At 53.6% G+C, this 13097-nt stretch overlaps 1 protein-coding gene across 2 annotated transcripts in view; it reads left to right on the forward strand.

The window, feature by feature from the left end:
* Padi4 (peptidyl arginine deiminase 4) overlaps positions 1 to 11764 on the forward strand; it is a 27474-nt gene extending 15710 nt beyond the window's left edge. The window contains exons 7-16 of one of the 2 annotated variants that reach the window (XM_005352924.1): positions 1451 to 1629; positions 1716 to 1819; positions 2008 to 2119; positions 3080 to 3187; positions 7035 to 7189; positions 8034 to 8178; positions 8320 to 8426; positions 10268 to 10331; positions 10574 to 10714; positions 11531 to 11764. In XM_005352924.1, the coding sequence (XP_005352981.1) occupies positions 1451 to 1629; positions 1716 to 1819; positions 2008 to 2119; positions 3080 to 3187; positions 7035 to 7189; positions 8034 to 8178; positions 8320 to 8426; positions 10268 to 10331; positions 10574 to 10714; positions 11531 to 11764 (1349 nt within the window). Of the gene's footprint in view, positions 1 to 1450; positions 1630 to 1715; positions 1820 to 2007; positions 2120 to 3079; positions 3188 to 7034; positions 7190 to 8033; positions 8179 to 8319; positions 8427 to 10263; positions 10332 to 10573; positions 10715 to 11530 lie in introns of both variants that reach the window. The other variant, XM_005352923.1, reaches the window with a different exon arrangement.
* Positions 11765 to 13097: the final 1333 nt, after the last annotated feature.

Genomic DNA, 13097 nt, shown 5'->3' on the forward strand with positions numbered 1-13097 from the left:
CCATGAACCCCCTTACAGCCCCCAGGTACCATGAACCCCCTTACAGCCATGAACCCCCTACTACCCCCGGATACCATGACCCTCCTTACAGCCCCCATGTGCCATGAACCAGGTTACAGCTCCCGGGTGCCATGAACACCCTTGTAGCTCAGACATCATAGGTTTGCAGCCCCTCACACCCACTAACCCAGCATTGCCAGCCTCAGTTCTGAGCCCCGGGCTCACAACCATGAACATGACCGACTCTTTGCCCCATGTCTCTTCATCCTAGTGGGATAGGAGGGGTGACAGGTAAGATAATGAGGAACGGCAGTGGGAGGAGTGGAACTGGGGCGGGGAGAGAGGAAGGTCCCAGGAGACTGCGGGTACTCTCAGGAAGGGCATCCCAGATTCAGGGGAGAGGGGGATAGCAGGTGCAAGGCCCTGAGGAGGAATGAGCCTGTGTGGTTCAGGAATGAAGGGGAGCAGAGTGGCCAGCATGGGGGACAGAGCAGCCATTGTGCGGTGCGCATGGTTAAAAATGGTGAGTGGAGGCCCAGCACGTACTGATGTCTCTGCTCTCCTAGGGATGGTGGACAGGAGAGGGCTTTCCAAGGCTCAGCTTGGCCCCACCCTTCCATCCTAGATGAACTAGCTAATCAGGCTTATGGAGGGATGACTGTCTTTGTGCCTCTGTCGCGTCCCTGCTACTATGGTCCCGTAGTGCCTGTACTACTACATGTACTATGGTATTATGCTTGTGGTGTACCACCTGAGCTAGGGGATGTTTGTGAGGCAGGCAGGGGCCTGGAGATTGACACACATACACACACAGACGGAGAGACAGAGACACGGATCCTCCTTGAAACAAGAACACCCTCTTTATTGTGCTCAGGGGCAGCTTATACAGGGCTCTGGCCACGCCCAGCTCTCGGGATCTTTCAGCTGCAGACTCATCAGAACCCACTCCCCTGCCATAAGGGTCTCGTGCTCAGAGCAGCTTCAGGCTGCTCAGAGCAGAGGAAAACAAGTTGTTCACAGGAAATTCAGGGTCGGGTGGTAGCAGTCCCCAACATGCCTCCATCTAGGCACTGTCACCCCCAGGACGCAACCCCCCTCCACTTCCCTCTACCATTGTTTTAATTGGTGTCTGTTATACGTAATGGTCTTTGTTCTTCCATGGTCACTCAGGACACAACACAGTGTGCTTGGGGATAAATGAACATATGAGTCTATGAATGAATAAATGAACGGAGTGGAATTAGGGATGGCTTGGCACCTGCCATGCCCTTCCTGGACCCCTCTAGTCAGGAAAACAAGGTCCCAACTGGAGTTTCGATATTTCCCCCCCAAACACCTCCAGGGACCCTTGGGTAGTGGCACATAAGGACTCTGGGCATCTCAGCACGGAGGGGAGGAAATCGGAGCCACAGAGGCACGCTAGGGCTAAGCGCGCTCTGCCTCTGTCTAGGGGGCAAGCTGCCATCCAGATACAAGGTGGTCCTGGGCCCACAACAGTTCTCACACCGCCTGGAGCTGCCAGGCGGCCAACACAACACAAATTTCTACGTGGAGGGTCTGGCTTTCCCTGATGCTGACTTCCAGGGGCTCATTCCCCTCACAGTCTCGCTGTTGGACATATCTAACCCGGTAGGCCTCAGCCTAGAAGAGGGTGGGGGAGAGGAAGCAGATGAACCCTGCTTGACATGACGTACCTTCTCATCTTTCCCCTCCAGGATCTCCCCGAGGCCCTGGTGTTCCAAGATAGTGTGACGTTTCGTGTGGCCCCCTGGATCATGACCCCCAACACCCAGCCCCCCCAGGAGGTGTACGTGTGCAGGTGAAGCTCGAGGGGGGTGGGGTCTGGGTGCACTAGGAAGAGTCCTGAGTTCTGGGTGCTATGTTTGTTGGGAATGGAAAAAACCTGCCCTCAGACGCTGGAAGCCATAATTTGCTCAGGACCTTGGGGAGAGGGACAAATTGTTATCATGGTCATTGCTCTGTGGACATCGGGGCTAATGTTTGTAGGATTTCTGAAAACAAAGACTTCCTAAATTCATTGACTGCTCTGACCAAGAAAGCCAAGTGCAAGCTGACTGTGTGCCCAGAGGAAGAGAATTTGGATGACCAGTGGATGCAGGTACGTGGCCCTGTCCACTGGAGGCCAAGGGACAGATGCGGGCTGTGGGCTCCTGGGGCACAGTCTAAAACTTGGGGGCCATCCTTCCTGGGATGGACTGGGAGGAAGGAGCCTCGGAAGGTACTTATACCGGGGGCTCAAGTTAAGAGTTCACTTGACATAGTCACTGTGTGGCACCCGCCATCTCCATGGCCATCCCTGCTCTCACCTGCTGCCTTTTGCCCGTTGCTCCGCAGACGTTCCCCTCCTCATCACCCATACTCCAGTCATGCTCATCAAAGGCCAGCATGAAGGCTGCCCCTCCATGTATGCCGTCCCTCGAGAGGGACTGCGTCTCTCTTCCTGTCCCCTAAGTCCCGCCCCTGTCATCCCACCTCTGTGATATAGGCTGATCCCTGGGACGCTGCAGACACGTCCCCACTAACCAAGGTTTCCATCCTGTGACTTCTCATAGTGACTGTCCCCGCACACTGCACAGCTGCTTGCTGGAGGGGCAAAGTCCTCACCAGATCCATTTCTGAAAACTTGGACACCCACCTAGAGTGCCGGGTGGGCCTCCTGCCTGCTCCTGTGAGGTCCAGAAGGACTCAGTCAACAGCCTTCCCATGAAGCCTCTGCCTATTCTAGCCATTCTGGGAGTCCTCTGGGTCCCCCAGCATCCCCTCAGCACCCCTAGACACCCCACCACTGGATGGTCTCTCTCCTCAAGGACAAGGCTCAATCACCCATCCCAGCCTCAGCCCAGGGTCGTCCCCACCCCCCTGATTCAGGGCCTCTGTTTTATTCCTTTTCCCAGCAGGCCATGCAGGACACAGGTCTGCAGCCTCAGAGCTGTTCTCTGGGCCCAGGTGTCCCACAGAGTTTGTTCTTGATGGCAGTGGCTAGCAGGTGGGGCAGGTCCACATCACACCAGATACAGGACTTTGTGGCATCTCCAGCAGCCTCTCTGTGCCCTTCCAGGATGAAATGGAGATCGGCTACATCCAGGCTCCCCACAAGACGCTGCCCGTGGTCTTCGACTCCCCGAGGGACAGAGGCCTGAAGGACTTCCCCATCAAACGGGTCATGGTAGGAACCCCGTAGGCCCCACCCTTTGTCCCTGAGCAGCAGAGTCCCCAAAGCTGAATCCCTGCTCCCGTGGGACTCAACGGGGTGATGCTGGTTATTCCAGCCAGTACCCTGATAAGATCTGGTTTCTCAGAGGCTCTTCAGGAATGAGCTCATCCTTGGAATAACCTTGTGAGGGGCATCCTGGGCTACCCAAGAGTGCTCTTTCACAAGACAGGAGTTCCATCTCTTGGGTGTGGTTTGTCCTTTGGGGCCACCACTGGGGCTGTGTTGGGGCTTCGGGATCCGCCGGGCTTTTATCAGCGACGGTCAACACATTCGGGAGTGGGAGGTGACATGTTGGTGAGTCACACTGGCCAGGCCTGGTAGATAGATGCCAGCTCAGCACAGGTTGTCCCCATCATAAATAACAATAATAGTATGTTTACTGAGCCCGTGTGCTTCCAGCCACGGTGCTGAGTTCTCCACGGGGACTGGCTCATCTCACGTGACAACCCTTGAGATGCTATCACTAGGCCCATTACACAGAGGTAGAAATTGTGGCTCTGTGTGAGGACACCAGGCCTCCCACACTGCCTCCCTGTCCCCCACCCTGGAAGATCCTAGCCTGCACTGGAGCCTGGAACCCTCAGAAAAAGGAACACGTTTTGCAGCCAGGAGTATTTTGCTCTCCAGGGAGAGGGACAGTGGCCCGCCCCATGCCAGAGGCTTGTAGGGATATGTCTCATCAACAGGTTTCTTCCTGGCACACCCTATGCCTGTGACCAAGCTGTAGCTGGGCTCTCTGTGTGGGCTGATGGTGGAGGCAAGTTCATCCCCTTTGGAGGTGGGAGCACCCAGTCTACCGTTGCCAGGACTTTGTCCGTTCCTATCTGCGCCCCCCCCCCCACTTTGGTCCCCATTCTTCCTGCAGTGGCTGTATCCTACCACTTCCTGCAGTGGCTGTATCCTACCACTTCCTGCAGTGGCTGTATCCTACCACTTCCTGCAGTGGCTGTATCCTACCACTTTGATAATCCAAAGGCCAGCTTCCCTGTTATAAGCCAGACCTCCAGCAGCTGGTGACAGAGATAGATCCTCAGCATGGGAGTCTCCCCTCTGCCTCCTCCAGTCTTGGGTGGAAGGAGACCCCAGCAGGGCCTTGGCTAGGTACATGTGCAACACCCTCACCTTACCCATGTGAAAGGAACCAGGGTAACAGGAAACTGTCATCAGTGTTCCCACAAGTGTCATCACGGACCACTCTCCCTGTCCCTTCCTCGCCTCCATATGTCATTCCCTCTGCCAGGAATGCACCTCTCTGTTCTGCTGGGTGACTCTCAGCCGTCAGATCTCAGTGTCAATGTCCTACTCAGGAGGGCCTCTGCTGGTGTTGTCAGGGCCGTCCCAGTGGCACGATTTGCTTCTCTTGCTGTGATGAAACCTTCTGACCAAGAGCAGCTTGAGGAGGAAAGGGTTTATTTGGTTCCCACTTCCCTGCCACAATCTATCACTGAGGGAAGTTGAGGCAGGAGCTGACACAGAGGCCATGGAGAAGCGCTGCTTCCTGGCTTGCTCCTCGTGGCTTACTCAGCCTGCTTTCTAGTAGCACCCAGGACTACCTGTCCAGAGTTGGCATTGCCTACAGTGGGCTGGGCCCTTCCATATCAATCTTTAATGAAGAAAATGTCCCCACAGACATGCCCACAGGCCAACTGGATGGAGACAGCTCAGTTGAGGTTCCTTCTCTCCAGATGATCTTGTGTCAAGTTGACAAAAACTAGCCAGCCTTGCATGCATCATCTCCAGAGTATTCCGTTATTTCTCCCCAGCCTGGCCAGGGTGTGGAGCTGCTCTGCCACTGCTAGAGGTGGGCAGCAGTGTGTGCCCTGTTACTGCTGGAGACAGTGGGCAATGCCATGTGCCCTGCTATTGCCACACATGGGCATCCGGCATGTGCCCTGCATGGTGCTGGTCTTTCAGTAAGATGCTGGGAAATTTTACATTGTCTGATATAATGCATGCTCACACTCAGCACAGGGGAGGCAGAATTTGAGGCTATTCTGGGCTCTGCAGAACAACCTTGGCTTTCTGTATATATATTTTAAAAAATATGTGAGAGAAAAAGGAATCAGAGGACTGGAAAAGTGGTTCTTCCCATTGCTTCTTTCTTTCTTTCTTTTTTGTTTTGTTTGCTTGTTGTTTTGTTTTGTTTTTAGATAGCGTCTTGCTATATAGCCCTGGCTAGCCTGGAACTGGCTTATGTAGACCAAGCTGGTCTGGAACTCATAGAGATCCACCTGCTTCTGCTTCCCAAATGCTAGGATAAAAGGCTTGCGCCATCACACCTGGGGCTCTCTCCATCTTAAGAGAGCATTTGCTGTTCATGTAGAGGACCCAGGTTCAGTTCTCAGCACCCACATAATGACTCATAAACACTTAGAATTCCAGTTCCAGGAGCTCTGAAGCCCTCTGCTGGTCCCTGTGGGCTCCAGCACAGATGTGGCACATATAAACTCTCTCAGACACACACATATGCACACATAAAAATAATGGGTGCACAAATAAGTAAATTTTTAAAAAGAGAAGTAGAATTTAAACTAAACACCTGCTGTTGAAGCTAGCTCAGTGTCGAGGACAGCAAAGTCACTGAGCTGCTTCCCCCGTGAGGCCGTCAGTTTAGAATCTGAGAAAAGGGGGGCTCTGTGTACATTTTAAGTCAGGGAGGGTGTGTCCTGCTGTATGTTATGAAGAGATTAGACTCGTTGTCAGGGCAGAGTGGAAAAGGATCAGGACTGATGAGAGGCAGTGACTGGCCCTGTGGGAAGTGCTCACACTCTGAGAAGCTCCACAAGACCAGGTCAGCAGGATTTGGGAGAGAGACAGGGCAAAGGCGACCTCCAGGCTGTCCCCTGGAAAGAGAGGCCCATGGGAAGGTGGCGGGCTGATGAGAGGAGAACTCACCAGCTCTCCGGGCAGGACAAGTGGGAAGCCAGGCAGGTGCCAAGACCCACCTGGTATCTTGTGTCCAGCGTCTGCGGGAGCGGAGGTGGCTGGAGGAGTGATGTGGGTAGGGGGCTCAGCTCACAGCTGGGATTCCATGGGATGGCAAGGCCACCTGGCCAGCTACTGGCACCAGGAGATGAAGGAGGCAGCGGTTGGGCTGCCCTTCCCACACAGCAAGGCAGAGAAGGACTACAGTGGGGAAGTAGCACAAGGCCCCCACAGGCGTCCAGCCAGCTCAAGACATTTTCTCTTTAGACTCTTCCTCTGGGGCCTCCATGAGGGGCATGAGGCCACACTTTGGCTCCTTCGTGTGACAAGTGACTTGAGGCCTTTAGACGTGCAAGAGGATACACCAGGGTGATATTTATTAGCCACTGTCCTGGAGGTGATTTGCCACAGCACCCGCAAAACTCATACTGGGGGTAACGGATGTGACCTCTGATGAAGACTCATATGGAGATGTCACAGACGCTCTGTGAAGCTCATTCCAGGCCAGGGTCAGGATGGGGCATGCTGTAGACCAAGTGCTGGCCTCAGGGGTGGCTTGGACTCCTGTCCCTCCTCAAACTGGCTGAAGGAGTCCCTGTCTCCACTCCTTCACTGTTGCCAGCCTGTAGAGAGAGAGAGCAGAAAGAATGCTTTGAGATTCTGTTCTGCGCATGTACCAGGGACCCAAGAGGCCCCATCTCTTTCAAGAGTCCCTGGCTCAATCCAGCAACCCTTCCACACTTCACGGTCCTAAACTTCCTCTCTGCAATCACAGGATTCCTTCCTGCAGCCAAATCAGCCTTAAGCCCTCAGTCACCATTGCCACCCGGGGACAGCTGCCTCTGATTCTCAGAGTCTCCTCCTCCCATCTTAGGGTCCTAACTTTGGCTATGTGACCCGAGGGCCCTACACAGCAGAGGTCACAGGGTTGGATGCCTTTGGGAACCTGGAGGTGAGTCCCCCAGTCACCGTCAGAGGAAAGGAATACCCACTTGGCAGGATCCTCATCGGGAGCAGTGGTTACTCCAGGTAAGGGAAAGAACGTGAGGGGCGGCCAGGCCCCAGCTGCCGGGGTAGGGGACAGTGACAAAAGCCACGGTGGAGCCTCCTGTACCTTCTCCAAACCTAGGAGGTCAGCGGACACTGAGAGGAATCCGCATGTAGGGAGAGGAACCTCCAGGGCCTACCTCTATCCACTTACAAATCTTCAGTCAATGACTGTTTTCCAGCATCCAACTTGGGGGTGAACTGGGCTTGCACTGAGCATGGGCGAGAGGTTACTTACAGGTGGGTGGGTCACCATGAAGCATCATTGGAGTCTCACCCCAGCATGGATGACCCCTCCCCCGCCTCCCTGCATCCATGGACCTCCTATCCCCTTCAAATTTTCTTTTGCACTACTACACTCTATCTAGTACAGTGGTTCTCAGCCTTCCTAACCCTGCGACCCTTTAATGCAATTCCTCGTATTGTGGTGGCCCCCAACCTTAAAATTATTTCTGTTGCTACTCCATAACTGTAATTTTGCTGCTGTTATGAATCATAATGTAAATATCTGTGTTTTCCAACAGTCTTAGGTGACCCCTGTGAAAAGGTATTTTGACCCTATGGGGGTCGTGACCCCCAGTTTGAGAACCACTGCTCTCATGCCTCTTGAGAGCACGTGATGACATAGGGTTAGGGAAGACCTACATCCAGCTGGAAGAGGTGCAGGCAGGCGCTGGAATCTCACAGGAGGGCCCCATGACCCTCCTCACGCTCTCCTTCTATGAGGGAAGATGCACAGGTGGGATTCCACGGCCACTTGTGAGTAGGTACTGTGTCTTTTGATGATGTTGATGGCTGTCATAACTTCTCCTTCCTGTGAGGACAGCAGCGAGAGCCGAGACATGCATCAGGCCCTGCAGGACTTCCTGTGCGCCCAGCAGGTGCAGGCCCCAGTGAGGCTCTTCTCTGACTGGCTCTTCGTGGGTCACATCGATGAGTTCTTGAGTTTCGTCCCAGCACCCGACAGGCAGGTGCGTAGCCCTTCTTCCTGGGTTTTCAAGCCAGCTCTCCTTCTCTGTGGGGACGGGAAGGCGACAGAGGGTGCTATCCCCCCTCCTAGAAACCCCATGTGGGGAGCAGAGCCGCCCTCTGACTCCAGTGTTTCCCAGCAGGGCTTTCGATTGTTGATGTCCAGCCCCAGAGCCTGCTACCAGCTGCTCCAGGAACAGCAGAGTCAGGGCCATGGGGAGGTACCGCTGTTTGAAGGGATCCCAAGTAAGTTGACCATGGCTGGCATCCTGTGTGGACAGCTTCTTCTGCTGTCTATGGTATCCACTGTTCCATGAGATTCTGTGGGTCTAAAGAGATTTGTGTACCGACCGTGTGCGAGGCACCATACTCAGCACGGGGTCCCCACGCTCCCAGTGAGCTACTAAGACAACAAAGTTATCTTGGGGGTGCCTGGGTCAGTACGGCTCAGGGAAGGTGTCCTGGAAGTGGCAGGGCATGAACCAGGGTTAGCTGCATGGAAGAGTCCGTGAGGTAACTGAAAGAGAAAATTACAGACAGGGAACTGAGAAGGCTCCAGGGCAAGAGAAAGAACTGAGCGAAGTCCATGGGACACAATGTTTTCAATAAATTCAACAGGCAGGGTCAGAGGCTAAGGACCCTCTGGGACACAAGAGTTTTCTCTACACCTGTTTGAGTGTGTTAGACAGAGGTGAGCAAACCAGCCCCATGCCCCTTTGCTTGCTGGTTTTCCTTCCCTGTATTGCTGGAATGCAGGGTCGCATGCACACCAAGGAAGCGCCCACACCCACCCCAATCTCCTTCTTCCCTAACAGTATCTGGGTCTGGGGTTGCGGACTTAGCTCAGATGGAAGAGGGCTTGCTAAGCATCAGCCCCTTCTACCCTGAGCACTGTAAACCGGGCATGGTAGTGCACGCCTGTAATCCCAGCACTCAGGAGGTTGAGAACCAGGAATTCAGGGTCATTCTTGGTTACATAGCAAATCTGAGGTTAGTCTGGGCTACATGAGAGGCTATCTCAAAAGTGAATATAGGGACAGGAGAGAGAGCTCAGCAGTTAAGAGCACTTGTTACTCTTGCAGAGGACCTGAGTTTGATTCCCAGCCCTCACATGATGGCTCTCAACTACCTGTCAGTTCCAGGGGATCTGACGCTGTCTATGGCCTGCTCGGGCATCAGATGCTTGTATGGTACACTCAGACACACTCACTCTGAGACCAAGGGTTAAAGCTCTGGAATTGGAAGAGCCCAGAGCACCAGGGCCCCCACTCATTACTCCAGTCCTGATCCACCCCGAGTCAGGGGTCCAGCCATGCTGTGTCGCCCCCAAGCTGACCTGAGCCCCCACCTAACAGCCTTCCTCATGCAGCTTCCCTTTCCAGCCGGCCAGTGCCACCTCCTGGGGACACTGACACAGCTGCCTCATTTATTGGTGCTGGGGCCACCACAGTTGGTGAGGCTGGATCGGGGGCTGACATCAGAATGGAGTTCTTTGGTTTGCTTGGTTGACTCTGTTGGAATCTTGTCTCTCAAGCAGCAGCTTGTCCTCTATGCTGTTTTGGGCTTTGCCCCCCGGTCTGAGGCTGTGGCCTCTTCTGTTCGATGGTCACCTTCCTCATCCTCTGTGTCAGTGAGGTTCAGTGGGGTCACTCAACCGTCCTTGTTTCTTTGACTCTGTGCCAGTCCTGGTGCTAGAGTGTGCTAAGTTTTACCACTAAAGACAGCATTTCTGGAACCCCTCCTCCAAAACAGGATCCCTTGGGAAAGGGTGCACTGTGGGGAGTGAGTGCATCTTTTGTTTTGTTTGCTTTTCGAGACAGGGTTTCTCTGTAGCTTTGGAGCTTGCCCTGGAACTAGCTCTTGTAGACCAGGCTGGACTCGAACTCACAGAGATCCGCCTGCCTCTGCCTTCCGAGTGCTGGGATTAAAGGCGTGCGCCACCACCACCTGGCAAGCAAGAACATCTTGAATTAGAACATCCTCACTAAAGAGATGGAGACACTGGGTCCAGCTCTGCCCCTCCCTCACTGGGGGGTAGCCTGCCTCCTAAATTGGGTCCATCTTTTCACTCTCTTCCTCCATGACAGGAAGAAACCAGACGATCAATGACATTTTGTCCAACAAGAAACTGAGAGACCAGAATGCCTATGTGGAGGTATTCAGCCAGACTGCCCTGGAGACACTGCCTGCCATTAGATACATGGGTGGGTGGGGTGGGGGCCTTGCAGGGCTGCTCCCTAGACATTGGCTTGGCTACTGGCCCCCAGGGTCTGAAGCCCAGGAACAGGTAGAGAGCAGGAAAGGGAGTGTATGAGGTCCCTGGGAGCCCAAAGCCTGGTTCTTACCCACCCCTATGGTTCCTCCTCCCCTAATGCACCCCCTTGGTCTCCCCACCAGAGCTGTATTGACTGGAACCGGGTGGTGCTGAAGCAGGAGCTGGGCCTGGCGGAAGGCGACATCATTGACATTCCACAGCTCTTCAAGCTCGTGGGGAACTCCAGAGGGAACCCGAAGGCCGAGGCCTTCTTCCCAAACATGGTAAGGAGGTGACAGCCACCACCCAACTTCATCCCACTCAAATGGCTTAAACCTCAGCGTGCAACCAATGAGAGGCCTAAAGCAGGCCTAAGGCAGGTGCAGGTGACTCTCCCCTCAGACTTAGAGGTTCACGTGTCCCTTATGGCACCCAGAGCCTCTTCGGAGTCTTGCAACAATGTCAGGGCCAGATCTGACCTTTCAGAGCGTGGACCCCCTTGTTACTTAACTGTGATCCCCAAGCATCTTCCCACCTCCCATGGAGTTTGGCCAGCCTTCTCCAAAGCAAGCCCACGGGCAGGTGTAGGACTGGGGGCTACAGTTCAGGAAGGAGCCGGCTCTGGGGTTTCAAGTCGGGGGCTCAAATCTGGCTACTGAGGTGTCTTCTCCACATGTTGAGCTATACGAAGATTCCATCTGTCCCCCTCTCTCCCTGAGGCCCATGCATCATAGTTCACTGCGGTTTAGCTTTTCAGCGAACTTCAACAGCATGTGACTTTTTACCAATTGAAGGCTTGTTACAAGAAGAAAACACTGGGGGACTTGAGAGCTGGCTCAGAGGTTAAGGGCTCTGGCTGCTCTTCCAGAGGACCTGGGTTACAATTCTCAGCACCCATATGGCAGCTCACAACTGCCTGTAACTCCAGTTTCTGTGGATCCAGCAGCCTCACACAGACATACATGTAGGCAAAACACCAATGCTTGTAATATAATAATAAAGTTTTAAAAAATCTTTAAAAACACAGACCTAGTCCAGTAGACCTGTGGGTCCCACCCTAGCTGCTGTCTCCTCTGATCTGAGCCCCCACTTTCCCGCAGGTGAACATGCTGGTGCTGGGCAAGCACCTGGGCATCCCCAAGCCCTTCGGGCCCATCATTGACGGCCGCTGCTGCCTGGAGGAGAAGGTGCGCTCCCTGCTGGAGCCGCTGGGCCTCCACTGCACCTTCATCAATGACTTCTATGCCTACCACGTGTACCACGGGGAGGTTCACTGTGGCACCAATGTCCGCAGGAAGCCCTTCGCCTTCAAGTGGTGGCACATGGTGCCCTGAGCCACGGCCTCTGGCAACCTCCCTCAAAGATTGTCCTGGTCAGAGGTAGCTGGGCCCTTGCAGTGAGGTGCAGCAAGAGATTTGGGGATGTTTGGGCTTCCTTAGGGGTGGCCCTAACTCGCTGCTGTGGCTAGCTTGCTTTGCCCATGTCTGGTTCTTCCTCCATCTTTGCATGCCCTAAAATGATCCTTGCTTAGCAAGCTCAGTTCTGTTTAAGAGTGGCTGCAATAAAAAGATGTGGTTTTGTGTCTTTATTTTACCACTGAGTTTCACTCCCCAGTCCCTCTCTGTAAAGCACATTGAAATTAATTTCAGAGCACCCATGAGGTGAATACCTTCAACTATGACTGGGAGATCTTTTGACTTAACTCATATGTTTTTTTCTTTTTTTACGTACCCAGGGCCTTATGAGTGCTGGGCAAGTTCTCTACCAATCAGCTATACACTCAGCCCTTTAAAAACACATGCCTTTGCAGGGCAGTGGTGGCGCACGCCTTTAATCCCAGCACTCGGGAGGCAGAGGCAGGCGGATCTCTGTGAGTTCGAGGCCAGCCTGGTCTACAAGAGCTAGTTTCAGGACAGGCTCCAAAGCTACAGAGAAACCCTGTCTCGAAAAAAACAAAACAAAAAGAAAAACAAAAAAAAAAAAAAAAAAACAAAAACACATGCCTTTGAGCCCAGGATGGTGACTCATACCTTTAATCCCAGCACTTGGGAGGCAGAGGCAGGCGATCTGTAAATTCAAGACCAGCCTGGTCTGTGTTTGAGTTCCAGGCTATCCGGGGGCAACATAATGAGACCCAGACTCAATTAATTAGCTAATTAATTAAAAATAAATAAATAGAAACCTATTCCTTGGACCCAAGGCATTTGAGTTCAAGCCTTACAGCCCAAGTTCAGTACCCAGAACCCGTGGAAAGGTAGAGAAAACTGACCCCACGGAGTTGTCCCCTGACTGCACGTGGTTGCAGTGAGTGGCGCTGGTGTGCCAGTACTCACACACCCTATGTACTGATGACAGTAAAACCACATTCCTCCAGAAACTGGGGGACAGTTCTGTGTGACAAAGCATGCACGGAACAAGCGTGAAGGCACCAGTTCGGATCCCCGGCTCCCATGTTAAAATGATAATGCCTGTAATCCCAGCTGGTCAGAGGAAAATCGGGATAAATCAGCCCGGGGGCTCCCCCAACCAGCCAGTCAATACACAAACTAAGTTCAGTGAACTACCTTACCTCCGACAATTAGGCATTGCTTGTTGGTGTGTCAGGCTGCCTGGAACAGGGCCTGGAACACCGTAGGGATGATGGAATTTGGTGGAACTAAGCATAGA

This window comes from Microtus ochrogaster, chromosome 10 (genome assembly GCF_000317375.1).
Source record: "Microtus ochrogaster isolate Prairie Vole_2 chromosome 10, MicOch1.0, whole genome shotgun sequence".
Classification (NCBI taxonomy): Eukaryota; Metazoa; Chordata; class Mammalia; order Rodentia; family Cricetidae; genus Microtus; species Microtus ochrogaster.